The sequence below is a fragment of the Alnus glutinosa genome, chromosome 1, assembly GCF_958979055.1.
Source record: "Alnus glutinosa chromosome 1, dhAlnGlut1.1, whole genome shotgun sequence".
Taxonomy (NCBI): domain Eukaryota; kingdom Viridiplantae; phylum Streptophyta; class Magnoliopsida; order Fagales; family Betulaceae; genus Alnus; species Alnus glutinosa.
In genome coordinates this window covers 47,916,805-47,940,411 of record NC_084886.1, presented here as the reverse complement: position 1 = coordinate 47,940,411, position 23,607 = coordinate 47,916,805, and the positions used below count along the sequence as shown (strand labels likewise).

Sequence of the window (23,607 nt, the reverse complement as noted above, 5' to 3'; positions counted from 1 at the left end):
TAGTTAAACTTGTCTATGAGTTTTCTTAGATTTCTTGAGTAAAACCAACGTTCTTGAAAACAAGAACGATGTCTTTTGTAATGGTTCTATTTGACATGATGTGTGTTTACCTATTAGAGTCACCTTATAGGGTATGCTAGGGAACACCGATCATTTCATACCTTTAGTAGTGTAAAATGTCTTTACACAACCTTATATAACTTACAAATGCAAATTATACCTTCAAAGCAATCCCCCTAGCTAACTAATAGATATTCTCGGGATCCAATATGTAAACATTTTTAAATTAATTTCTCCAAAAAAAATATTTTTAGTTATTTATCACAAAGTAACACAGTTGTAAAAAAAAATGATACCCTTGAAGTAATCATGAAGAAAAAAAAAAGCATATTTTAAATTAATGATCATAAACCAAGTTACAAAAACATAATGATACTCTTGAAGAAATCTTGACCTAGAGTATGTCAGTGTAATTTTTTTCAGGGTATATAGAATATGTTATAGCTAGTGCAATTTATATAACGACATATGGCACACCTTTTTTTTTTTTTTTTCCCGTTAATTTCAGCACATTACATGCTCACGGGTGCAATTGTATCATACGAGTACAAGAAGGAAAATTTGACCAAGTCTGTATTTCCAACAGAGACTAAAAGTGGGATCCACGTAACGTAAAAAGCACCCCTCTAGAAGGTTATTATAAGGTAAATTAAGAAGCTAATGCGGACAAGTCAAATGGGCGTACGGAACATACTCGCATAGTTTAAAATTCGCTTTTTAGTTCACAGATTTTACGTATTAATAGAATTGCTAATTAATAATGCGACGCATGCATGATTTAGTTAAGGCTTTTGTTAAACATATCATAAATCAGGTTTAGATGGAAGAAATGTCTGATTGTATTTGTGATATTGTTTTATTAGAACAATCTATTTTATTTTACTGATTGAGTAATAAAAGTGTTAAAATTTTATTAAAAGGAAAAAGGGTATAGTTGTATTTTTATTTCTGTAGCTGTCGCACTTAATTATTACACAACATCACAAAGAAAATTCATCACTTAACCACCTTATTTTTATTTAAAAGTCTCAATTACATCCTAACACGTGTAGCTAAATTGTAAAATAAACTTCTTTTTTATTTATGTGGGACTTATCAAACACATTACACGTTCTGGAATAATTGTATTTTTACTTCTACCGCATGCACTTATTTTCATGTTCCCAAAGATAGTGAAGGAGTACGTATATATATATTGAGTACTTATTTCTTCAACTCCAGCACCCAATAACCACAAGCAGAGCACGCAACTCGGGACTGTGAAAACCCAGCTGCTATTGCCAAGGCCTTGAACTCATTCTCCGTCCTCTCCTTTCCTCCAAGCTCACAAAACATAAGATTGTCATACTGGGAAGCAAACCTACCCAAGAGGGTTGTCTCAGGAGCCACAGGCACAAATGGATCAATCACAATTACCTTTCCCTTCTCCGGCACCGCTTTGTAGCAATTCCTTAGTATTTTCAAGCATTCCTCATCTTCCCAGTTATGAATTATTTGCTGTCATTACATCCATAGCTAGAGAAGTTACAAAATGAATTTTAATTTCATTACTGATCTACGTGCCTAATTAACCAGCTTCATGCATATAGGTTTAGATTCCGAACAAAGTTTTCACAGAAAATTCTCCCAACTCAAATATATATATTAAACTGATCATATATGTTCAAAACAACACTCAATTTAAAGGAAAACGTTGACCAGGCCGGCTCCACAGAAAGAAAGATGAAACTCACCTTCAACATTATGGCACCGCCTTTTGGAACTTCTTCAAACACATTGCCCGCAACGTGCTCTATGCCTGCATGTGATGGAAATTTGGTTATTGATTTCGGAAGTGAGCTAGGAATTTGGTTGAAGCCACTATAATATATATATATATATATTCAATTGCACAAATACTTGATCAATTTTTTCCTTATATATAGAGCATATATGAGTCATGCATTATTCTATATATATATACGCACCATTATAAGATCGGGCATTCCTTAATACTTCAGACACATCGAAGTTAATGCCCTTAATGGAAGGGTACTGAGAGATGATCAAGTTGAGGGTAGTGCCGATTCCACCACCAACATCAACTAATGATGATAGGCCCTCAAAACCCTTGTATTTTTTGAGAATTTGTTTCGTGATAAGGGTGGAGTGTTGAGCCATTGCCTCATCAAAAGCCTCTCCGAATGTAGGATCTTTTACACTGTTGTACTGATAGATCGACATTCCATGGGCTTTCTCGAATGTAAAGCCACCTTCAAGCACCGCGTCCTTCAAGTGGAAACTAACAAGAGATCGACCCACAAAAAAATCATTCATTAATTTTGCCTGTACCTACCGTGTATTGAACTATATATATATATAAGCAAACCCCAATATATTACACGCACGTACCCCATATTCGTGATAGCCTGGCAGCGAGAGAGGAGTGAAAACGGGGCGAGTGACCCTCTATCTACGCTTCTAATAAAACACTTTCCGGCAAGCGTGAGGCCGTAACGTCTCTGAACCTTGCCATCCTCGAGAGTGTGGACAGAGCAAGTGAGAAGAGAGTAGCTAGCAAGGAGATGCAGCATGCGGTCAAGCACAAATGGCGCATCAGGATTGCGGCCGGTTGGAAGGTGAGAAGCGATAGCAGAGGGCGGGAGTTGAGCATCAGGGCCTGCTTTGTTAATGATCTCAAGCACGTTGAGCTCTATGCAGGCATTCAACACCATTGGTAAAATGAAAGAGCTACTTAACACGCCAGCATACGTGATTGCTTCATCTTCTTCCTCAATCCTGTGCTTATGATCGTGACTTGTCTGCTTTCCCGTACACTCCATTCTCGATCACTCGATATATATTCTTAGATTTATTTGTAGAGAATATTGAAAAAGAGTTGGACAACAAGACAAAAAAATAGCACGTCTCTTAGCTTATTTATAAGCAGGGGATCCCATGTACGTACGTCGTATTATCTACGATTTTTGTTTATATAAAAAAAAAAAAAAAAAAAAAAACTTTTCTTGGGTGAAAAAAGACTTTTCTTCATCTACTATTATAAAGACTAACTTTCTACATATATATATATATATAGTTCAATTTATTTATTTATTTTTTTTTTTTTTGAGGGATGAAAACTTTTCTTGGGTGAAAAAAATTCTCCTTGTTGGGGCCTTATAAGGCCATAATATATATAGAAAAAAAAAATTACAAAATTTTCTAAAAAATTACTAGACTTTCTAAAAAAATTACAAGACTTTCTAAAAATTACAAGATTTTGTAAACTCCACAAGATATGCCGCAAGAGAAATTATTATTGTACAACTCTTGTACAAGTTAACCCGTGGCCTACTAGGCTATTACACCCTTGCAATAAAGGTAGTGATTGGGGGGAGACCATTGACCAGCTCCCTCCCCCCTTTTATATTAAAAAACCCACTTTTAATCCACTTTTTGTTTTTTATATTATTTTATTCCTTCTTTTGAATTAAAAGAGGGTTTTTTAATATAAAGGGGGAGGGACCCGGTCAATGGTCCCCCCCCCCCCCCAATCACTACCCTTGCAATAAAACCATAAGGACATGAATCCCTAACGATGGAAGTTAGGTATATAACCTGTGGCCTACTAGGCTATTACACCCTTGCAATAATACCATAAGGACGTGAATTCCTAACAATGTAAGTTAGGTATATAACCCGTGGCCTACTAGGCTATTACACCCTTGCAATAATACCATAAAGACATGAATACCTAACAATGTAAGTTAGGTATACATATTTATGAGTAGAGTGCACAAATTTCACCTTAATTGTACCTCATTAATAGGCAAGGAGTTCTAATTACGTTTGTTTGGGTTTGAGATTTTAAAATTTTCGATTTAAAAATAACAATTTTAAAATGTATCATTTTAAAATGTGATTTTTTAAAAAGCAGTTAAACGTTTAGCAAATTTACAATTTGGTCTTTTAAAATCATAAGTTAACTTATAAAATTTTTCGTTTTAATAAAAACATTTACTTACCTATGTTTTGAAAAAATAATTTTTTACATTTTCAAATCACAATTTTTTAAAATATAATTTTTAAATGATTCATTTTTTACAATTTAATTTAAAATGACATTTTTTACCTATAAAGTCGTAACACCAAATATACCCTTAATTAATTAGCTTGGTCGAAAGAGAAGTGACCGCATCTACCTACTGTACGGTGACAATAGTACCTTCCCTATCGGTATACGTACGTACAAGATATTCTTGAAGTTGAGGGAACCGAGGATTCCATATAAGAGGCTTGGAAAATTATCACCATAGTGTACAATCAAGTTAAACGTGTTTTGTGACATTCTTTTACATATATTTGTTTTTTAAATAAAAATTTATTATTGGATTTGTAAAATTTACATATAATTTTATAAATTTAATAGTTTATTTACGCATCTAGTATAAAAATAATAATAATAAAATAAGACCAAACTTATCGAATCAAACGTATCAGTTCAATCATGAACAGCACCTACTTTCGGTATGAGATATAAGATGTGATACATCGCCACACTAAGGCACAACTCTTGATCACCTTTGCTCACGTTGCAACTTTTATTTTTACTTTCTTTATTTTTGGATGTGTTATTTCTACATCACATTACCACATATCAACTCTACACCAAGACACATTGAGGTTTTAATGTGGTAAAAAGTTAATAAAATATTATTTAATTAAGACCCTCACTTAATAATTGTACAATAAATGTTATTTCCAAAACAAATTTTAAGACTTTAATATGGTAAAAATTTAATAAATAGTTTCTAACTAAAGCTCTCAATCATTGTAAATGTAATTACAAATTGAAAGTCTCATTATTCACATTCAGGGAAAAAAAAAAAAAAAAAGAAAAAAAAAAAAAGGCAAGTATATTCATTGTTTCTCAACCGGCTTTAGAGAAAAAACTCTAAAAAAAACTTATCTAATAGTAGGAGGGAACAGATTTGATCCCTCCTCCATTTCCCTTTCTACTCCCCGCTCCTACCCTCTTTTTCTTATTCTGATTTTTTATTTTATTTACAAGTGTTCTCCAATCAGATCAGCAATTTTGGCTTATCCATTGTGTATCTACCTCTGTATTGTGCCGTTCATCTCCTCCATGGCCACTGCTGTTGTTTGCTGATTGTATTTTTGCTTTGCATAAGAGTTTTCTTCTCCATAGATCTGTCATAATGGACGATATATAGGACGGAGGTTAGTCAGGTGTGAGAGGTTATTCCTCACGGCCTGCATAGTTCGGTGTGAGAAGTTATCTCTCACGGCCTAAATAGTTTGATGTGAGAGATTATCTCTCATGGCCTGCATTATAATGGAAGTTGTTGGAATTTTGATAAAGAGCTTACCTTATGAGACCATAAATTATGAAAAAAGTTTTAGTGTATATGAGAGAACAAACCGTGATCAATATGGATACAGCACAACTTATTGGGCAGATGAATCCTGATCTACCTAGAGGAAGATAACCATCATCAGAATGGATTCCAAAAATTCATGTTTTCTTAATCATAGATTATTTAAAAATTGCCTTCCAACTTCTAATTATATTTGGGGTGCAATAGGTTCTTTTTAGATTGTTCATTTTAAACGAACGGTTCACATCGTGACAACAATACGTAAATAAATAATTTTAGTTAGGTGGTTCGAGGTGGGTCGTTCAGGCATGGCTGAATTGGCCTTTTGAGGGTTAGGGTAGCCAAACCACTCCCTTTTCGCACCAAACCACCCAACTCACTTTCTTTTGTTATTTACATTGCTAGCACAAACTGGCTAAGAAGTGAGTAATTCTATAAGTCATTCTTTTATCACTTTTGTGTCCCTTTAAGAATGATGTGAGTTTTAAAATCACCACTTGATCAAAATTTATTAGTGATTAATCACAAGTTCAATGGTGATTTTAAAAGCTACGTCATTTTTAGAGAGACGTACACAAGTATGACAAAAGTGTGACTTTTAATATTACTCCAAACTAGACTATTCATTTAAAATGAACTCTCTAAAAAAAAAAAAAAAAAAACTTATTGCACCCCATGCAATATTATTGATTTTTTTTGTTTTTTTTTAACAACAATATTATTGGGGAAATGATTTGTGGCCCACCCCCCACTTTTTATTAAACAAACATTTTTTAATAAAAAGAGGGGGTATCAGGGCTAATATTATTGATCTAAATTCCTAACAATGTAAGTTAGGTATACACAATAATATGAAAAGTGAGCCAACTACCAACCTTCCTCGCACAACATTGGTCGATTGATTGTGCGCCGTGGAATTCATACATTTAATTTGGCTAACAAAATTAATGTTTGGCTAAATAGTCCATTGATTTATAGTAGGTGGGGTCCATTCGGTGGAATTTTTGTCCATTCCATGGCACTTAAACGGAGATTTGCTCTCAAGGGCACGTTGCCATTAGCTTAATTAGGTGGGGATTTAATGAATTGAATGATTGTATTTTGATTTTTGTGCTGGGTTGACAAAGCCATCCAACGAATTTATTCTTCGTAATATATGAAGATGAGTGATTCTACGTGTATATTAACTGTCCATCAAAAAATAAAGTGATTTTTAAAATTATCATTGAATTAAAATTATTATTTAATCAAATTACACGCCTAATGATAATTTTAAAAGTTATTTGATAGACACTTAATGTACATGTAAAATTACTTTACAAAAAAACATATTATTCGTACAAAAAATGCTTATTTGTATTTTGGCATCCATCCCACGTACATCTATGCTGAGTTTAGCATACTCTATCCTCTATTAATTCAGAATGCAAAGGAGCAGTTCTCCGGTTGCACTGCTCCTATGTGAGAATATGCAGTCAAACAAAAGTGAGCCCAACAATGTTTAAGTGCGAGAAAGGAGAGGAAAGGAAATCAAAGCAAGAGGACAAATATGGTGTAGCCAAAGGGAGCCTCACAATGTTAAAAATGTTTCACATTTCACGGTGCATAGACAATTTATATTCCTTCATTTTTTTCTGCTGATCTTTAACAAAGAAGAGGGTTTTGTAGGCTCCTGACAAGTAACATAAAACATCTATAAATCTGACTTTCAGTAACCTTGATCCTGATATGAACATGAAACAAGGTATGATTATCTGGTATTTTCACTGCCACTAAATGGTGCTTGCTTTTGGTTCAAACAGACATGGATGGCCTTGGCTGATGCTATGGCACAGTCTCCTCTCTTGACTATTTTCTCCAGCTCTCCAACCTTCTCTGACAGCAACCTGACATTTGAGTTGGTTGACTGGACCAGTTTGTTTGCAGTTTCCAGAGCAGAGCATAACTAGTGGGAAAGGTTAGCAACATGGTCAGAATAAAGAAAAACACTTTTTTCTCAAGGATAAAATAGAACAGCGTATACTACCCTTCAATACAGACGAATTTCACCTTTAGGGTTAGAGCCGTCCATGAGTGGTCTGTGCCAGAGAGCGCCTCATTCAAGCGGTCATAGTCTTCCTGAAGAAAGATCAATGGAATTAGATGCTTCCTGCTGTAGAATCTATATATACTGGACATGGTAAATAAAAATTGGGAAGGATTATTTCTGGTAGATTTGAAACTCTTACATTTCTGATCAGCAATCACTACGATTAACCTTACTTCAGAATCAACATGTGAAAAAATAAAACTTACAGGATCAAATTTGTAACACAAAGCATAGTTAGTCTACTCTGGAGTTACAAGTCATTCCAGGCAACACACAAAGCAAATTACTGTTTGTGACCCAATACTTCGAGGTATAAACCATAAATACTTCAGTTATTTATTAGATTCCCTGTTCTAATAATTAACTCAAAAGAACTACAAATAAGGATTGAAACTCCATTTTTTATTAGGAAAGTTTTATTTTGTCCCAATCGTGTCTAGCCATGTACTAACCATATCACGTAAGTATCATGTCTAGCTGTGTCCTAACCATATCACCTAAGTTATCATGTCATGTCTCAAAGGTATCCGACTTCAAATTTTAAGTTTTAATCATGGACGTATATTAGACATGTATCCAGACGTATCCATGACCGATACTGATGCCGAGCAGAACTAAAATTATTTTGACAAAGTGTGATAGTAAGCAAAAACTGAATATTGAAGGTGAAAGGTAATTCAGGAAAAGAGAAATTAATGACTAGGGAAGACAATACCCTAAATGCCCCAAAGAAAACAGATAATAACTATGAGAATACTAGAATTCTTCTTCAAAGCAGAAGAAGTCAGGCTTAAATAGCTAAAGCAAACCGACTTTTTGCCCAAAACGGCAAGAGTCTAATTATTACATAAAATCAAACTGCTAATAAAAAGAAAGATTCTGCCAAAAATCTGGCAAAATCCGGAAATAAAATCCCTACTAAAACGAGAAAATAAATATTTCATAAAATGGAAGAAAAAAAAAAAAACTTAAAATAGTGATTCAAAGGGGGGGGAAAAAAAAGGTGTATTTTGGGTCCAAAAATGACGCTCACCGAAAGTAGCTAAGTGGGCACGGCATGTGCGCCAAAAATAGCTCTCTGAATTGGGGTCTTATGTACGATTTTGATACGTGTAGCCAAAATTATGCCCAATTTATTGCCTATTGCACGATATTGCCCCAATTATGCCTGATTTTGTCAATTATTGCCATTCTTACGTTGATATTCTCTGTCAAGATTTCAGCGCCATTAATTCAAAATTTGACAACTCAGCATCTAGCAATTCTCTTGCATCAATCTCCTCGGGTTGGAAAGAACTCTTCCTCAAGTTCACATCGTCTCTGTCAGCATCAACAAAACAAGGAGCCAAGTGGTTCACCTTGAACATGTCAAAGGTCTTCAAGTGACTTGGAAGAAGTAGCATGTACTCGTTGTCATTGATCTTCTACAAAACCTCACAAGGCCCCACCTTCCTCTCCCGCAACTTATTAGACTCACCGGTAGGAAAGTGATCACGTGTGAGTATAGCCCAAACCAAATCATCTACTTCAAAAGTTACCTTGTGTTTATGGCTGTCGAACAATGCTTTATATTTGGCATTGCAATCTTCTATCGCTTTCTTCACTTGGTCATGAACTCTTCAGAAATAATTTGTCATCTCATCAACCTTAATGCTCAAACAACCAATACAACGATGGGTGCAAGATCTAGTACTCCTGATGGGTTCTGCCCATACACTATCTCAAAAGGACTTAGTTGAGAAGTTCAATTCTTGGACCCCAGCAACCTCTCATTGAAAACGGCAATTGGAAGCCCATCTTGGCTCAGAACACCACCAATGCCAACTTCGGATGCATGACGATTGACTTCAAAAATCTTCTCAAAACACGCCCCTTTTTTCATCTTCTGCTTCCCAACTAGAAACTTGCCTCAGCCTCTTCAGACCACTGGAAAGTTCGGCCTTTTAGACACTTCGTGTAGGGGCAATTAGGGTGCTGAAATTCCAGATGAATCGTCGGTAGAATGATGCCGGCCCGTAGAAACTCTAGACGTCGTGTAGACTCTTGGCCATAGGCCATTCTAGGATCGCTGCTACCTTTGATTGATCTGCATGAACACCATCAATAGACATTAAAAAACAAAGGAAAGCCATGTAAGCGGTTAGAAAAAGAACACTTCTTCCGGTTTATAAACAAGCACTCCTTCCTCAATGTTTCAAAAACCGATCTGAAGTGCTCCAAGTGAGTGTCCTACAAAAGCCATATATGAGGAAGTCGTCAAAGTATACAACGATGAACTTCCCCCCTGTAAGGTTGTAGCATCTAAGAACATTAAACAGTCCAAAAGGCATAACCATCCACTTGCACAGCCCATGTTGCATCTTGAACGCAATTTTTCACTCATCTCCAAGCCTGATTCTAATCTATTGATACCCGCTCTTGAGGTCAATTTTGGAGAAGACCTTAGAGCCCGCTAACTAATCTAGCATGTCCTCCAAACGAGGAATCGGGAATTTGTACTTCATTGTGATCTAATTGATGGCTCTACTGTCAACACACATGTGCCACGATCAATCCTACTTTGAAACCAAGAGAGCAAGAACAACACACGAACTCAAATTCTCTCAGATATATTCTCTCTCCAGTAACTCTTCGAACTCCTTCGAGTTGAGGCGATAAGCTAGTCGGTTTGGAAAGCTTGAGCCCGACATGAAGTCAATGTGGTGTTGTAAATATCTCATGAGCGGCAAACCAAGGGTAGATCCTCCGGCATCAAATCATCAAACTCAGACAGCACCTCTTGTAACTCCAATGGCACATCATCATCTTCTCTGGCACCCTTTTCACATAGCATCAAAGCGCACACCACACCTTCTTCTACTTCCTCTAGGAACCGAGACATGGACAAGAGATTGATGCCCTTCTCGGTGGCTGGTACAGGAATGGAACCTTCTCTCTAAGGTGCTAACACAACCTTCAATCGGAATTGGTCCACGCCTACTATAGCTACGATCACCAGCCATGAAAACTTACGAAAAAATGATCCCAAAAAGACGCTAAGCTCTAATACTAATTGACGCTGAGCATAACTAAGATTGTTCTGATAGTGTGTGATTGTAAGCAGGAACTAAAGATTGAAGGTAAAAGATAATTCAGGAAGATAGAAAATTAACGAATATATAAGAGAAAACCCTAGTCGCCCCAAAGAAAACAGAGAATAACATTAAGAATTCTGGAATTCTTATTCAAATCGGAATGAATAACTAAGCTCACAAGTCAAGCTTAAATAGCTTAAGCAAACCAACTTTTTTCCAAAACGGCAAAAGTCTAATTATTACATAAAATCAAATCTGCAAATAAGAATAAAGATTCTGCTAAAACCTAGCAAAATCCATAAATAAAATCCCTAATGGTAAAAAAATAACTTAAAATAGTGATTCAAAAGGGAACACAGTGAATTTTGGGGGTTGAAACCAACGCTCACCAAGTGTAGCTTTGTGGCCACGATGTGCGCGCGGAAAAGAGCTTTTTGTATTATGGTCTTATACACAATTCTGATACTTGTAGCCAAAGTTATGCCTGATTTACTGTCTATTGTGCGATTATGTCCTAATTATGCATGATTCCACCGATTCTTACTATTTTTGCAATGATTTTCTTTGTCAAGATATTTCAACTGACAATAATTCAGAATCTGACAACTCGGCATCTGTTGATTCTCCTGCGTCAGATATGTGTCAGACATAAATACTATAGCCCTTTTGAAGTAGCCTGCTTCCTAGGTCAAAAGAAACTCTCTTCAAGTGCATAGACCACCATCAAGATTCTTGATTCATTTTACAATCTAAGCACATTAAGCAATCACAAATAAGTAAAAACTCGGATGAAATGTGCCATCCTACCAGTTCATTTTAGCTAAGTGCTACAGATGGCAAATGAAAATCTACTCAAGTTAGACCCTTTCACAACTCCGTGATGGTGGTCCCTACAGTTTACCTTAATATGACTACCATCTAAAGATATCAGTACTAAACAAGCTTTTCACCCAATTAGAACATAAATCGGGATACGGGTGTCGAAGTTATAGAAATGTTAGAAATAAATTGCCACAATTCCAAGCCAACTTTCAAAGCTGGAGGTCATTTACGACAATAATTTGTTACGTGCATAAGTAAAGTGGGATGAGAAACTAATAAGAAAGATAGATTTGTAGGATTTTCGAAGAATCCTAGATCTCCTATGAGCAATTAGAAGTGCTCTTGACTCTTACAAACACAATGTTTGAATTAATTCTATTTAAAAGAATACAATAAGAGTCTCACATGAAATAGGACTTCCATATGACTCACAACTCAACAACCTAACATGTTGTCAACAAGACTCCTAAAAGAGATAAATCTAATCCTACCCAAATAACAACATAAAAGAGATAAACATAAGAGCCCGTCACTAACACGTGACCAACTAGTATTCTAACAAAAACAAATAAACCCAATAACATAATGACCCAATAGAATAACACTACTGCACTACCAACAATACTGCACTGCACGTAACATAATTCTAGACCAGCTCTTCTTTTGACACCCACCAACTTAGCTTCTTCTTCTTTTTTTCTTTTTTTTTTAAGACCACTAGAAAGCAATTTGTCCTGAAACTACGAACCCCATATGACCAATCTCAGAGTGCTTCCCTAAATTCCAGCCATTATTTTTTCAATTTTGCATCATAACCTTTAAAAGTTCCTTATACGTTAACCAATCTTCTGATTTATCGTTACCCATGTAACGTTGTAATTGGATTTCCCTAGCGTATAAGAGGAATCCTTTGTAATTGGAAAATTGGTTCGAGTTTCCTAATGGGCACTCCCTAAGATCTAGTATAAGCATAAACTTTGACAATTCAGGGGGGATGAATAAAGTTCACTAAAATTGCGAGCTAAACGAACGGCAATTCATTAATACAGTGAAATTGAACGGGAAGTGAACCTGGAAGAGCTTTGTGAGGTCCAAGGCTTGCGCTTGAGGGGTTTCAATGGGGCTGGAAATGGAAGAGGAAGACGATGAGAGAGGGGTTTCATGGTGGTGTGGAGGTGCATCGCCGTCTGATTCTCCAAGATCGCTGAGCAGATCGCCAATGCATAGAAGCGGCCCTCCTATTCCTCTCATTTTTTATTAGGCGACTTGAGTTTTCCTTTTCGTGTTCCGGCAAATTAAAACCTTAGCTTAGCTAGGTAGCATTGGGCTTGGCCACGGCCCACAGTGGAGGCTGGGGACAAGCGTGTTTCTCTTCAAAGTAAGGCCCATTAAAGGGTGCAAGATTTTTTATGCAATCAAGTATTTTGTCCCTTAGGTATAGAATTTTGAATTTCTTTCAAATTCACTTCTATTAAATTAATATATATTTAAAATAAATGTGATTTTAATTAAGGATATGTTCTCACACATGTCGTCTTAATAGAATTTTTTGCGTTGTATCAAACAGTGAAATACATTTTCCAAGGTTCTATTTTAGTGTTACAATCAAACTAATAAATATGAGTAATTATTAAATTTTAGTTGTTTTTATTTACCCATTTTTTTCAATAAAATAATTATTTTACATATCAAACATGCCCTAAGTTTCAATTTGGAAGAAAATTTTATCAGTTACTTATTTTACATACAAAAGTTTATGACAACTAATATTATTATTTGATCCTTTTTGCTTTTTTATTATTATTATTTGTCGGGTCAAATAAGATAAAGAGAACGAAAAATCTGAGTATTTCATTAATTAAATATCACGAGCGTAAAAATCCTTATATTTCAAAGTATAAAACTTTGCAAAATCATAGCCACATAATATGAATTTACATGGTCATAAATACAAAAAAAAATTCTTATAATAAAATAAATAAAATATATAAAAATAAATAAAAAAGAAGGAGAAGAAGTAGGAAGGAAGGAGAACATAAAAATGCCCCTTAAAGTTACCATTAATTTGTGAGATTTAGAATTACTCATAAAATATTAAAAATGCGTTTCAAGCGATCGGACCGGGTCTTGGATCGAAGTTGAACTTGAAACGAGGGAGCCCCTAATCACATTTCTTCAGCGGAGAGTGCCTTCTTCAGTTCTTCGTCTTCCCACACGGGTTTTGATCAGACGAGACAAGCTTCGAACCTTAGATTACTTCGCAGGTCCAAAGGGGGTTTCAGAGATTTGCTTCGGCTTTGGTAGGTTTGAGGGCTTTGACCTTTTGGGTATTACTTAAAAAAAATTCTCACCTGCTCTTTACATCGACTTCAGTTATCGAAATTCCAATAATCAGAACAAAGTTTACGTACGCTGTACAGTTTCATGATTGTTCTTAATCACAATAAAGAGTGAAACAGGTTGAAGAGTGGGAAATGGGAGGCCAAGAGAATGTTAAGCACCTCGAAGAGTGCTCAGTTTCCAAGTCAGTATTTTTCTTTCACATTTTTTTGCCTTTTTTTCTTTTTGTTTGTCTTGCTATGTTACGGTGTTGAATCATGAGTGGTTTTTACTATTATACTAGCAAATGGGGTGTGAAAATTTGGTAGATATTAGCCTATTTGGAGTTTTTCAGAACCTGAAAGAAATTTAGAATTTTTGGCGCAGAGGTGTGTAATAGGCTTTCCTAAATCTTTATTTAACCGAAGATCCTGAAGCAGGTTCTTCCCATTTAGTGAGTTAAATTTTAATGTCATGTTATCCATTCTTGATGAGCATATTAAGCTCAAGTGTAACGAAGATCTGTTTGTATTTATTTGATAATTACTGTCAATCACATAGGTATCTGCATGTCATTCAGATATTTTGAGCTGTGCATATGTTGAAAATCTAAGTAACCAAGTATACTGCTTCTCTAAAATCAGGAATTTTGCTTATGACTCACAAATTATTGAATTGCTTTCAGTAATAACGAGTGTTATGTACTATGAATTAAAAGTATTGTTTTGGGGGGCTTGTGTAATTATTTTTCATAATGTTGTCACATATTTGAGTTATCGTACGTACGTCTTTTGCCATGTTTTGTATTCTAAATTTAATGGTTTAATTTTGTTGACTTTCCATGTAGTTCACATAATAATTTCCAGAGTTAGATTGGTGCTTCTCATTTCAATTGCTTTGCTTGCTTTGTCCATCTATGATCTCTTGAAAGGAAGAAAACTAGAAAATTCTGTCAAAATGTTTATTTCCAATCCTTGCAATTTTTTTAAATATAGCTTTAAATTAGTTATAGTATTTTCATTTTATAAAGTCACATCTCAAGCTTCTTCTTCTTCTTCTTCTTTTTCTTTTTTTCCTTTTTTGTTTGGATGAATCAGTATCAATTTTTCTAACATCAACTATACCTCTATACAATTCTGCAATAAGCCAGCAGAAACCAAGATTTTGAAACAGACTTCAAAATCACAATACACACAGCAACAAACTAAACCAAACAAAGAAAAAACAAAGACAAACCTATACCAGAATCCGGGGATCAATCCCCCAATTGCAGCAAATGTGTACATTACCTGTTGATCTCAAGCTTCTCTTTGACATGGTAGATGAACATCCTTTTTTGTGCTGGTCTTTGTTACTGGCCCAGCTGTTTTTTAGTAACATTGTTCTTGCTGGTCTTTTACTGCAGTTGGCGTGTTGTTTGTTTTATTTTAATTATGTAATCCTCTATTTTCCCAGAAAAAGAAAAGTGTTGTTTTTAATAGAAATATGAGTGTTACTGAATGTCAAATGTTTGCAGCGCACTGGGCACATGGGTTTTTTCAGTGGCAGGGGCTTTGCTAGCAATTCCTGTGGGTATAAAACGGAAATCTCTAGCACCCCTTGTGTTCTTTGGCACAACTGGTACCATGCTTGATATTATCATGGGAATCACTGCTTGTGAAAGAGAACATGCGGAACGCCAAATGAAGCTATTAGAAGCTCAAAATTCTGCAGCTGAAGCTTCTCTTGCCGAGACAACTGCAGATTCCTGATCTGAAGCTTATATTTTCATATGCCTCATGTTTGGTAGCTATCAGTTTGTTCAACTTGCTTGGCTGTAAAAGACTAATACTTGTTGACAGTTTTTTGCTGAATTATTATTTGTTTTCCTTTGTTTTGATTTCTAAATGTTCACTTGTTCATCACTTCAAATATCACTCTACAGTTGTTTGTGGTACAACTCTAACTATTGATCAGCCACAAAGCTGTTATCAGTTAATACACAATCTTCTTCATTTTTCATTGATTTCTTCGGAGACTCGAAGATGGGGCAGGGTTTGTTAGGTTGAAGATATGCTTCTGCAGATGCTTTCTACACATTCGGTTCACCTTGAAAATAAGTTTGCTTTGCAGCAAAGTTGTGAGGTTGCAAATTGAGTTACAGTTGATCATTTGACACAAGACAATCATTTTTATTTGCTTAAAGAAAATTGTGTATCTTAGTTGATGATCTCCAAACACTTCCCCTTGTTCATATTTTGATTTGTAAGACTAGGTAATTAAAACAAAAATACTGTAACATTTATTCCTCAAATTGCAGGTATGAAATGTGTATTGGATCATTTTGCTCTGAAGCATGGCATTGACATAGAAACCATTTCAAACCTCCCGTTTTCCCTATCTAAGCTGGCATTTACAGTAACTTCAAATTTCAAAGGACTGTTCTTTCCTTGTTGCAGCAGCAATTTCAGAAAAATTAACCAAATCGAATAGAAGTTAATCTTTTTATCGCAACAGTGTATTTCTGTCCTTTCGAGACTCTTATCTGCATATGATGAACCAGAACCTTGAAATCCAGAAGCAGCTTTGGGGTGATTAGAGACAATAGCACAAAAATGATTGTCCTTGTGAACATCTTTTGGATTGGGGTTCCAGTCATTGTTTTGCCCTCTATAGCATAAGTATACTCTTTCAGCCTTGATGTTTCCAAACAAGACTTCTGCAGCCTTGTTCCTGACGAGGAGGGGCAAGTATTTTGATTCGTCCCATACATATAACTGCATTTGAAGGCAGAGATTAGCACTTAAACATGTTGGATACAGGAGAACATGCAAAAGATAACAGAATCTAAAATAGTTGCCAATTACAAGATTATATAGTTGGCAATGAAGGAAAATCTAAAACAAAACTATTACTATAAATTAATTTCAGATGTTTGCACCATATTTCTTTAGGCAGTTTCTTGAAGAGAAGAGAGTGGGGAGAAGGCCCGCAACAAAAATTGGCAACTCATGAGCCAATAAAATATAAGAGGGAACTAAGGAGCTAAATCGGATAAATCTGTCATTCAGCTTCTGTAATGGTTTCCTCTTTCTGAAATTGTGGCAAGAGAACAACTAAATTTACAAAAATACCAGTTTCTCTTGCCAGCCAAAAATAAGGAAAAAGCAAAAGTGCACATGCATGTATGCAAAACACATACTTCCAGAAGAAAAAGCAGAGAAAGAACTGCAGTTGTATCATGGTTGAGGGTGCGATGCAATGCCAAAGTTCCACTCTTAAGTCTTAACCTCTGAGGCATGATATTAAAAGATTAAACAAAGATTCCTCTTTGAAGATATAGAAGTAATGTAATATCTGCAAGAAAACCATATTTAAATGGGAAGCCCCATGCTTTAGATCTAAATTATAGGCATAAGGGAAAATGATGAACTGAACAGAGTATATCATGTCTACGCACTTTTAAAATGAAAATAAATAGAAGATGGAAAAATGTTAGCTATAACTAGTTACCTACTTTTAGAAGGCTTACAAGATTGTACAGGAAATAGAGGTAAAATCTCCTTTAAAGTGTGTGAATGTCATTCGAGTATACAATTAATTCTTTAGGAAACCACTCTTAATGAATGGTTGATTAGGTGCTTTTAAGTTTTCTGATAAGATATGCCCTACCATTAGGGTCCATACCCATAAAAGCTTGGGCTTTCTAAATCACCATATCATCAAGATTTCAAAACACTAAATTTCAAGACCAGGAAAAGTAGTATAGAAATCACCATTCATAAAGCTATATACTTCAAGGAAGTAATCCTGTAAGGCCGAAAATATAATAACCACATAAGGATTGAAAATGATTAAACCACAAATCACCATTTTTGAAGCTATATACTTTAAGGAAGTAATCCTGTAAGGCCCAAAATATAATAACGATATAAGGATTGAACATCTTAATTCCACGATAATAACATAATAGTCTGTCCATTGTTTATTGATTAAAATGTTGCAAGTCCATTTTTTCGGAAGATTGCTTGGAAGGTTTTAGGTTCTAAAACATTTGTCTTCATACCAAGTGATGGCCTGATCCCCTCCTCTTTTCTGCTTGGTTATGGATACATTGTTATTTCAAGGATTTAAGAAATACATCTTCGTGTTTTTGCAACTTATGTCTTATGCAGTTCTCCACATTAACGAGCATTAAGTTAGTTGATATCAATAAGTCCTTGTCTAGCTCTACTGAATGAATCTAAAGTACTTAGTACTTTCCTTTTCATCATTTCAGTTAGAGAATGTAAATTACTTGATACGTTCAGAATTTTAGGGCTTACGTGGCAGTATCGAATCCCCAAAAAAGCAGTGAATAAGGAGTATAATCTCCATATATTATTTCCTTAAGTATTTAGTTTAATAAGGAATGTATTTTCCATTAGTTATTTCCTTCTTAGTTTATTTTCCTACATTGTGTTATGACGGCTAGACCTAATGGTTATGTCTTATGACATAGCCGTCATCTATTTAAGTGTAATCCTACTTATGGAATAAGCATGTTGAATATTATGAAAACCTAGACCTTTGTGATTGTTTTGGAGATCACAGCTCTCTCGAAGTAGCCATTGGAGATCACGGATCTCTCGAAGTAGCCCATATCCCTTTTATTTTGTTCATTTTTATTATTTGATTGCATCAAGTGGTATCAGAGTGAAGGTTGATTGTTTTCTACAACAATCTCCGATCCACACCATCACCATGTCTTCCCGATTTTTCCGGAATGAAGAAAAACGAGCAAGGTGGAAAAAGCTGCGGTCAGAATTCCTCACGTACAAAGAAGAAGCGAGCAAACGGATGGAGGAGATCAGGAAAAGAATTGAAAGCTTTTCTCCACCACGCACCTCTCCGGCAAGCCAAGCCTCACACATAACACCTACCTCACTGGCTGCCACCGTCACAAAAAAGAGGAAGAAAAGAGCAGTCAAAGCAACAAAAATCCATCCACACCGGCGTCCCACCAAACCACCGTCGACCGGCCGCAAATCAGCCCACCTCAGCCGTAAATGTAGAAGGCACCGGACCCAACCTTCGAAATGCGTTGTCATCAACTCACGCCGCACCTCCATGCCTCTAGGAGTCACTCGTGTTCACTGTGGTGCGAGAGACGTAAAGAAGAGAGCTTTTGCTTTTGCTTGGTTCGGGAAGAGAAAGAAAGAGAAAGAAGAAGAAGAAGAAGAAGTTGCCAATTTTTGGTGCTGAAGATGATGGGAGCTTTTGGAGTCATTGGATAAAACCAGACGCGGTAGTCCATGCTGAAGAAGCTCTAGTTCCGCGTGCTGTAAGAAATACTAAAAGCTATGCGGGGGCTAATCAACCTGAGATGAGGAAAAAGAAAGGACCCGAGCCTCAGGAGTGAGTGCAAAAACGCCGCAAGGCTGATTGTTTGGTCCTGGCAGCACCAATGATTGAGGGAGCAATTTTCGGAGTTCTTCCTTGGGGACAAGGAAGATGTTAGGGGAGAGAGATGATACGTTCAGAATTTTAAGGCTTACGTGGCAATACCAAATCCCCAAGAAAGCAGTGAATAAGGAGTATAATCTCCATATATTATTTCCTTAAGAATTTAGTTTAATAAGGAATGTATTTTCCATTAGTTATTTCCTTCTTAGTTTATTTTCCTACATTGTGTTATGACGGCTAGACCTAATGGTTATGTCTTATAACCTAGCCGTCATCTATTTAAGTGTAATCCTACTCAAGGAATAAGCATGTTGAATATTATGAAAACCTAGACCTTTGTGGTTGTTTTGGAGATCACGGCTCTCTCAAAGTAGCCATTGGAGATCACGGCTCTCTCGAAGTAGCCCATATCCCTTTTATTTTGTTCATTTTTATTATTTGATTGCATCATTACTCCGAAATAATTTTGTTACGTGCAAAGTGACAAGATACTGTGAAGATACTGGAGAGTTCAAGTCAGTGCTTAGGATAAACATGGATAACCCCAGTGAACATATGGTTTTCCTTCAAGGATAAAAGTTATGGCATTTTCATTATATTTATGACAGAAAATTAGGCAAATCACAACAAGTGCAAGAACAAATCCATACCATAAAGGGTCTATATATCAAGCTTACTGCATGAAGGCGGTTTGAACTTTTTGAGCAATAGAGTGGAATGGCATTTTGCTCAAACATGGACCTGCTTCAATAAAAGGCCAAAGACATTCAGTGATCGTACTGATTGTCATTGCAACAAAGGCGAAAATATAATCTTCAATACCTGCACTCCAAATTCAACGGGGAACCACACAGCTGGCAACCAGTGCAAATGAGATCGTCAGCTAAACTATCATCTCCAGTTCTATATAATCTCCTGCTGAGAAACATCTTTTCCTTCTCAGAATCGCCAAGTGCAATCTGGATACATGGTAGAAAAATTTCACCGACCGATGCATGAAAAACTGCCTTGCAGGAGTTGGTTAGACATGATACTTCTGAAAGGGAAACACATTCCCAAGATTTTCTCTCTTCCACGACTTTCCAGTTTCTTGAAAAATGCCTCTTTTCCTGTGCAAGTTGTTATCAGTAATTCATCCAAAGATTTCGATGATGCAGTCGAACATGGAGATCAGATATATGAACTGAAGACACAAAATACAACTGAATGCAGAAAAATCACCACAAGCAAATAACTCACTCCTCACCCAGGGTCTACATGCAATAGAAAAGGGATAAGCTTTCCCATTAACAATAGAGGTGTCAAGGTTTTATATGCATAAGCATTTAGTATGATGGCATAATCCTTCAAATGAAACTAGTATCTGTCAGTTGTAGAAATGCTACTGATACCCTGCACAATTTTGAGCTTATATGCTAACTGAAAGCTATTTGATAAGGGAAAGAATGCAAGTTCATGGAGGAATCTGTCTTTACCTAGAAAATGGATATGTGTACATAATAAGACATGAAAAGGACACATAATATACCAAAATTTAAATGTGAAATCAAGAAGCAAAGGGCACAGCATGTGACTATACTCACTGTGCATTATATGTGAACTTAAGTGACAATTGAAGACTAGAAATAGAAGCCAAGCATAGAAAACAGAGACACAAAGTGAGGAAGCAGATACAGAACATAAAGCAGCAAAGATGGGAAAATTAATATGCATGCAACAGAAATTACTTGGACACAGCTCAACACATGTTCAAAACTACTAAAAGAGTAGAAGAAAATATTTTACATAAAATTAATTCATTTAAAAGTAAGACGCATCCATGCTCCACAAGCAACAGTTACATATTATTAGCCATGTTAAAAGACTATATGAAAGTTGAAAAAGCAGCAAACATAGAAGGGTAAAGAGAGTACTTGATAACTGTGCAAATCAATATTGCAAAGAGTGGATCCAGCTTTCTGCACCCATTCTATCACCTTCCTAAGCTTTTCCTTTGTTGTTATCCCAACTCGACAATTGGCAATTAAGTCATCAACACCTACAAATATAAAGCTATTACCTTATGTGCCTTTCTTTTTCTCTTAATTAACTTCATACTAACTACATGCCGGTGCCTAGCAGTTGATCCAAAATCAATTAAATTTTAAGTAGGTGGAATAAGAAGAATGATGTGTTACACTAATTATTTTGAATCAACAAAGAAGGGTAAATAGCAAAGTAATTTATGCAGAACCTCCAAAATCTCCAAGGAAGTAAAACCAAATGAGATACCCTTTGAGAAAAGTGATTCATGAGGGTGGATTAAACATTGTAACATTGAGCACTGAACAGTTCTGGCCTCAACAGTACCTCCAAATTTTGTAATCTTGACATCTGAGTTAAGCAAAAAGAAGTTAAAAGCTAAAAATTAATAAGACTAAGAGAATTACAACTTCAGAATAATTCAGAAAATCAAACTTTAAAATTGAAATACCATAAACAAAGATGGTTTAATAGAACACATGTTCGACACAATGGTATTATAATGTCCTAGAATCCAACGTGAATATCCCAGAGAAAATATAAATACAATAAGATTTATAAGCACAGCACAATTGACAAAATGGCAACACAGAATCTACGAAGCTTTAGGAAACATCAAATCCTTGTGCTCTTTCATCCTGAAAGAGATAAAATCGGAGCTATATTTATACCCAAACTTGTAATTACGTGCAGTGAAGTGAGTTTTAACTCTATTTTCAAAATTACTTTTAGGAAAAAATACACTTACCCCATGAACTGACACCTTATTCGCATTTACCCCTCCAAATAAACATTTATGATATTTGAACCCCTCAAACTACCATTTAATTACAACCGATCGGTAGTTGAAGGGAGTTGTGTGTCAAAAATGGTCTTCGAGGGTAAGTGCGAAAGAGGTGTCAGTTGTGTATGTATTAATGGCAGTAAGAAGAAAAGGCGAGCGGAGAGATTGTTGTTGTTGTAATTGGTTACTTCCACCAAAAGGGAGACTATTAATGAAACTTTAATCGTTCTTAAATACCAACTATGACTGAGACCTATCATAGTTCATGGGGATAAGTGTATTTTTCCCTTAATTATATCATGCATATCTAGAATCACAAAGCCATACATATGAATAATCAAACAAATGTTGCATCTAAAAAGCACATAAGATTAAAAAACCTCAGGGGGCTAAAAAACACCGACCTGTGAAATATAAACATCAAATTATACTAAAACAATTAAAAGCTTAACAGCATAACTATCATAGAAGAACACCATCACTCAATCCATGTAATCCCTTTTTGTTTTTCCTTTCTTTTGTGAGGTGAAATGACCATCGATATACAGCTGAGGTTCACAGCTTTTCATATTTCTAACTTCAAAGATGCGTACTGCATAAGCCTCAGGTGCGTTTAAACAATCCAAAGCTTAAAATTTTTGTAAATAGCATTATTTGCACGCGTTATGTGCACATCTAACATCTGTATCATTAGTATCACATCAAATTGTGAGATCCGTTAACTCCTTATGCACAAGAAATGGGCAAAATAACATTTTCATTGGGCACAAGCCACAACAATTTGGATACATATATAGGGATTTAACAAATTAAGAACAAATGAAAGTGGAGCTCACTTTGTAGAAGTACGATATCACCAGCAACTGCCACTGATGCCATTTGCTTCTGCCATAGGGACACCGAAAAAAAAGGTCGCGTGTTGTCACCGACCTGAATGTCTGTCCTTATCACCTCTCCGCCATTCGATAGCTTATACTGCACGCAACAATTAATAACAAAATTTTGAAGGAAATTCTTACAAATCACACACACACACACACACTACACATAGATAGGGAGAGACCTGAACAGGCGTGGACCGGTGAACGAGAACGAGAAGCTGAACGAAATCGCCGACGTGGAGAGCGGCGTTGGAGAGGTCGATTAGAGGCCCGTACCATCCGATTGCTGACGTCATTGCTCTACAGACCGAGAGAGAGTTCTTTGCTTTTCATTTTTTGGCGCGAAAATAGTCGGTCAGGGTTTTGCTACTGAGCGTTTAGTTGCCGGAGCGAACCTAAACTCTTCCGCGCCTAGTGTAATCCTTAAGTCATGTTTTGCTTTTATATTTATTTATTATACTTACTTTAAATCCGCCACACTCATTTATTATATTTATTTTAAATTTTTATAAATTTTATTTTTCGTGTTAATTACTTAAAAATTATAAAAATAATGCTTCTTAAAACACATAACATCAACAATCGAATGAGTATAATAATAAAATAAGTACGATGAGTAAAAAATAACATTATTCAAAAAATGCTAGTATTGTTATGAGTTATTACAATTTTTACGATTAATTATTTAAAATTATTATGAGTTATTACAATTTTTCTAAAGTTGATACCATTTTGTCTGAATCTTTTAAAAATT

The 23,607-nt window shown here is 35.6% G+C and overlaps 4 protein-coding genes across 5 annotated transcripts; 1 reads left to right on the top strand and 3 right to left on the bottom strand.

Moving 5' to 3' along the window:
- Positions 1-1,044: 1,044 nt before the first annotated feature.
- Positions 1,045-2,936, bottom strand: LOC133854577 (caffeic acid 3-O-methyltransferase-like). Its single transcript, XM_062290841.1, has 4 exons — positions 2,452-2,936; positions 2,028-2,341; positions 1,794-1,858; positions 1,045-1,557 (listed from the first exon to the last, which is right to left on the bottom strand). Exons 1-4 carry the CDS (start codon positions 2,880-2,882, stop codon positions 1,264-1,266), a joined length of 1,104 nt encoding a protein of 367 aa, XP_062146825.1. The 5' UTR covers positions 2,883-2,936; the 3' UTR covers positions 1,045-1,263.
- A 4,055-nt stretch (positions 2,937-6,991) lies between these two features.
- Positions 6,992-12,700, bottom strand: LOC133854426 (uncharacterized). The gene is made up of 3 exons (XM_062290633.1): positions 12,495-12,700; positions 7,488-7,556; positions 6,992-7,383 (listed from the first exon to the last, which is right to left on the bottom strand). Exons 1-3 carry the CDS (start codon positions 12,672-12,674, stop codon positions 7,189-7,191), a joined length of 444 nt encoding a protein of 147 aa, XP_062146617.1. The 5' UTR covers positions 12,675-12,700; the 3' UTR covers positions 6,992-7,188.
- An 806-nt stretch (positions 12,701-13,506) lies between these two features.
- Positions 13,507-15,743, top strand: LOC133854412 (uncharacterized). 2 transcript variants are annotated; one of them, XM_062290612.1, is made up of 3 exons: positions 13,507-13,723; positions 13,883-13,947; positions 15,259-15,743. In XM_062290612.1, exons 2-3 carry the CDS (start codon positions 13,898-13,900, stop codon positions 15,491-15,493), a joined length of 285 nt encoding a protein of 94 aa, XP_062146596.1. In that variant the 5' UTR covers positions 13,507-13,723; positions 13,883-13,897; the 3' UTR covers positions 15,494-15,743. The 2 variants fall into 2 exon arrangements, with proteins under 2 accessions (XP_062146596.1, XP_062146605.1); XM_062290621.1 differs by having other exon boundaries at positions 13,873-13,947.
- A 234-nt stretch (positions 15,744-15,977) lies between these two features.
- On the bottom strand, positions 15,978-23,258 carry LOC133854402 (uncharacterized). Its single transcript, XM_062290601.1, has 7 exons — positions 23,036-23,258; positions 22,809-22,947; positions 21,438-21,539; positions 21,080-21,204; positions 19,989-20,275; positions 19,817-19,907; positions 15,978-16,498 (listed from the first exon to the last, which is right to left on the bottom strand). Exons 1-7 carry the CDS (start codon positions 23,147-23,149, stop codon positions 16,061-16,063), a joined length of 1,296 nt encoding a protein of 431 aa, XP_062146585.1. The 5' UTR covers positions 23,150-23,258; the 3' UTR covers positions 15,978-16,060.
- Between the last annotated feature and the right edge of the window lie 349 nt (positions 23,259-23,607).

Coding starts and splice junctions, on each gene's coding strand:
- LOC133854577 (XM_062290841.1), bottom strand. CDS start 2,882: ATGGAGTGTACGGGAAAGCAGACAAGTCACGATCATAAGCACAGGATT. Junction 2,342..2,451: donor CAGGCTATCACGAATATGGG/GTACGTGCGTGT, acceptor ATCTCTTGTTAG/TTTCCACTTGAAGGACGCGG. Junction 1,558..1,793: donor GCGGTGCCATAATGTTGAAG/GTGAGTTTCATC, acceptor ATGTAATGACAG/CAAATAATTCATAACTGGGA.
- LOC133854426 (XM_062290633.1), bottom strand. CDS start 12,674: ATGAGAGGAATAGGAGGGCCGCTTCTATGCATTGGCGATCTGCTCAGC. Junction 7,557..12,494: donor ACCTCACAAAGCTCTTCCAG/GTTCACTTCCCG, acceptor ATCTTTCTTCAG/GAAGACTATGACCGCTTGAA. Junction 7,384..7,487: donor GGACGGCTCTAACCCTAAAG/GTGAAATTCGTC, acceptor CTTTCCCACTAG/TTATGCTCTGCTCTGGAAAC.
- LOC133854412 (XM_062290612.1), top strand. CDS start 13,898: ATGGGAGGCCAAGAGAATGTTAAGCACCTCGAAGAGTGCTCAGTTTCC. Junction 13,948..15,258: donor GAAGAGTGCTCAGTTTCCAA/GTCAGTATTTTT, acceptor AAATGTTTGCAG/CGCACTGGGCACATGGGTTT.
- LOC133854402 (XM_062290601.1), bottom strand. CDS start 23,149: ATGACGTCAGCAATCGGATGGTACGGGCCTCTAATCGACCTCTCCAAC. Junction 20,276..21,079: donor TTGATTTGCACAGTTATCAA/GTACTCTCTTTA, acceptor CAACTTGCACAG/GAAAAGAGGCATTTTTCAAG. Junction 19,908..19,988: donor CCGTTGAATTTGGAGTGCAG/GTATTGAAGATT, acceptor TTATTGAAGCAG/GTCCATGTTTGAGCAAAATG.